This window comes from Crotalus tigris, unplaced genomic scaffold, assembly GCF_016545835.1.
Source record: "Crotalus tigris isolate CLP2741 ecotype Arizona unplaced genomic scaffold, ASM1654583v1 scf7180000023944.220044, whole genome shotgun sequence".
Taxonomy (NCBI): Eukaryota; Metazoa; Chordata; class Lepidosauria; order Squamata; family Viperidae; genus Crotalus; species Crotalus tigris.
Window position 1 is genome coordinate 85,893 of NW_024100284.1, and position 2,836 is coordinate 88,728.

At 36.8% G+C, this 2,836-nt stretch overlaps 1 protein-coding gene across 1 annotated transcript; it reads right to left on the reverse strand.

The window, feature by feature from the left end:
* Positions 1-588: 588 nt before the first annotated feature.
* On the reverse strand, positions 589-2,115 carry LOC120298516 (vomeronasal type-2 receptor 26-like). Its single transcript, XM_039322317.1, has 2 exons — positions 1,992-2,115; positions 589-1,499 (listed from the first exon to the last, which is right to left on the reverse strand). Exons 1-2 carry the CDS (start codon positions 2,113-2,115, stop codon positions 589-591), a joined length of 1,035 nt encoding a protein of 344 aa, XP_039178251.1.
* Between the last annotated feature and the right edge of the window lie 721 nt (positions 2,116-2,836).

The following is a 2,836-nucleotide window of genomic DNA, read 5'->3' on the forward strand; positions in this document are numbered from 1 at the left end:
CAAAACTCTCCTGCCTCACCCGCCTTTTTCCCAAAAAGAAAACCTGAACCATATAAGCAAAAGCCTCTTATCTTTCTGGATTTTCTTTTATTTTTGTGGGATTAGATTAATTTTAATAGCAATCACCTCCTAGTGTAAACATAAAGCAAAATATCTCAAGACTGAACTAAATTTCTTTAATAGAGCTACCAACTATCTGCTTTGCAAAGAATCTTGGCCAATTTCCATTATTATTAATTTGATCAATAATTTTCATTTAATCATTGAAACAAAAAAAAGAAACCTGAAGCTCCTTTTAAAATTTATTTTTATTTTTTGTTTCTGCACTATTGTATTTTCTTTTCTTTTTTCTTAATGTTAGCTTTTATGTTAGTTTAAAGTTTTTAATAAGATATATATTAAACAAAATGAAGAACGTATCTTTATTCAGGAAAAAGCACACAATTAGCCTTCAACCATTCTCAATTTTTCAGCTAACAAATGAGCCAATCTCACCTTAGAATCTTTCAGAGATTGTCTGCATTACGTCTACCCTGGCATTGTGCCTTTATTTTGAAGCTACGAATCTTAGCTTCTTCTTATGCAGTATCAATCATTCCTTTTCCTTACCATTTGATCCTTTTTATTTAATTCAGGATGTATTATAATAATATAGCATTCGGGAAGGAAAATACAACTCAATAAACCAAAAGCAGAGGTTAAGATGGAGAAAATCTCCACGGCTACCATCAATTTGCCCTTGGTGCTCAAGTAGGTGGGGATGAAGGAAATCCAAACACTGCAAAACACCAACATGCTGAAAGTGATGAACTTGGCTTCATTGAAACTGTCAGGCAATTTCCTGGCAAAGAAAGCCACTGTGAAGCTGACAATGGCCAGAAGACCCAGGTAGCCCAACACAATGTAAAACATCATCTCTGAGCCTTCGTTGCATTTCACTAAGATCTCACCCACTTGGGAATGCTTCTCTAATTCTGGAAAAGGGGGCTTGTTCACTAACCAAACAGCACAGATGGCAATCTGAATCAAAGAACAAGGCACAATAACCAAGATTGCTAGCCTCTTTCCCATCCATTTCCTCATCTTGTTCCCTGGTTTTGTAGCCACAAAAGCCAGAACCACAGTGATCGTTTTGGCCAGTACACAGGAAACAGCAACAGAGAAGGTGATACCAAACACAGCCTGCCTTAAAAGGCAGGTTTCCTTGCTAGGTCTTCCTATGAAGAAGAGGGAGCAAAGAAAACATAGCAGCAGAAAGGTGAGCAGGATACATGTGATGCTCCAATTGTTGGCTTTCACAATGGGAGTGTTCGAGTGTAACCTGAAGATTGCTATCACAATAAGTGTGGTCAGAGAAAGAAAAAGTGCCAAAGATGTCAGAGTTGTTCCCAGGCCATCTTTATAGGACAGGTAAGTAATTACTTTAGGAATGCATTCTTGTTGATTTGTGTTAGGATACTGTTCTTCTTGGCAAGACTCACATTCATCTGCATCTGAAGATCAGAAGCATAAATTCATTATTTGAACTTTGTACTAATATTTTTCATACTTCTTGCTCTTTATATATTATTTGATATAAAAAAAGTTAGTATTGAACTCTACAAAAGTCTTTTAAAATGATGGTCCCCAATCTTTTCAGCTTTCTGGAACAGTAACAGCACTGGCACTGGTGGGGAGAGGGAATAGTTTTGCACAAGCAATGGGTGAGCATACACAGCTCCATTTGCATGAGCAGCAGGTGCACAAAGCTCACACAAATGGAGCTTCACATGTTCATACATATGGCTGCACACCACTTGCATGGCCCAGTTCCGAATAGGCACACCTTGGGGGTTGGGGTCCCTGATTTAAAAGCACAAAGAATAGCCTTTGAGTACACTACTGAAGACCATAAACCATAATAAAGTCATTAGATGTATGTGAGAGAGAAAGCACAAAATAGAAAATTTCGGGATGTTTTCCTAGATAGATCTGAATTCTACACTTAACCATTTGTGTTGAAATCCTCCCTGAAGGACACGGAATGCAATCATAACAACAGATTTGTTTCCCCTGCTGAATTAGTTTGCTTTGTCCAGGATGGCAGCTCTCAACACAGGTAGATTTTGGCACCATCTGTTAATATTGTCTATAGAACAAGAAATAGTTTTCTCCTCTCGCTGATAATTCTGAATTACATATGTTTGGAACAGATAGATTTTAGAAATTATGAATCAGGTTATTAATATCTTAGAAAGATTCCTAATTTCACAACTATCTGACATTGGTAACTCTTTCTGCATTTTTCTTTTCCCCCAATATATTTTCTAAATTCAGCTCTCTCAACAAATTTCCTTGCTGTTCTCCAGATTACCACTCAAATGATACTGATATTAAGCGTAAGAAAATATAACAGTTCCAACCTGATGAAACGTGGGATTCCACATAACGGCACTTGCATTAATGATGAATTCTTTTCCAAGTTGAAAACTGGGATCGATTCTTCCAACTTGGACTCTCTGGAAAGATTCATTGGGAAATGTCACCAAATTGATGAGGTCATAGCCTATCGCTAAATCCCTCTTCATCGAGAAATATTTCATCTCCAACGTTATTGTTAAAGTGGACTTGTCTCAAAAATGAATTAAGCTAGAGGGAAGGAGAAAGGTGTTACTGCTGTAACAAAAAGTAACGGTCACTTGGAACATCAGTGATATGACATTTAAATTGAGATATGATGCAGTACTGAAAATTAGTGTTTTCAAAGTACATCAAGAATCAAAAAGGTTTTATCTAACTAGAACATGGATGGTTAACCATAACAGCAATATTTTTCATCTGAATCTGAAACCAGGGA

Bases quoted from the DNA above. Each gene is read 5' to 3' on its own strand.
- LOC120298516 (XM_039322317.1), bottom strand. From the start codon at position 2,115: ATGGTGCCAAAATCTACCTGTGTTGAGAGCTGCCATCCTGGACAAAGC. The intron at 1,500-1,991 runs TGGTTAAGTGTA...TATGCTTCTGAT, and splicing joins AGGGAGGATTTCAACACAAA to CTTCAGATGCAGATGAATGT.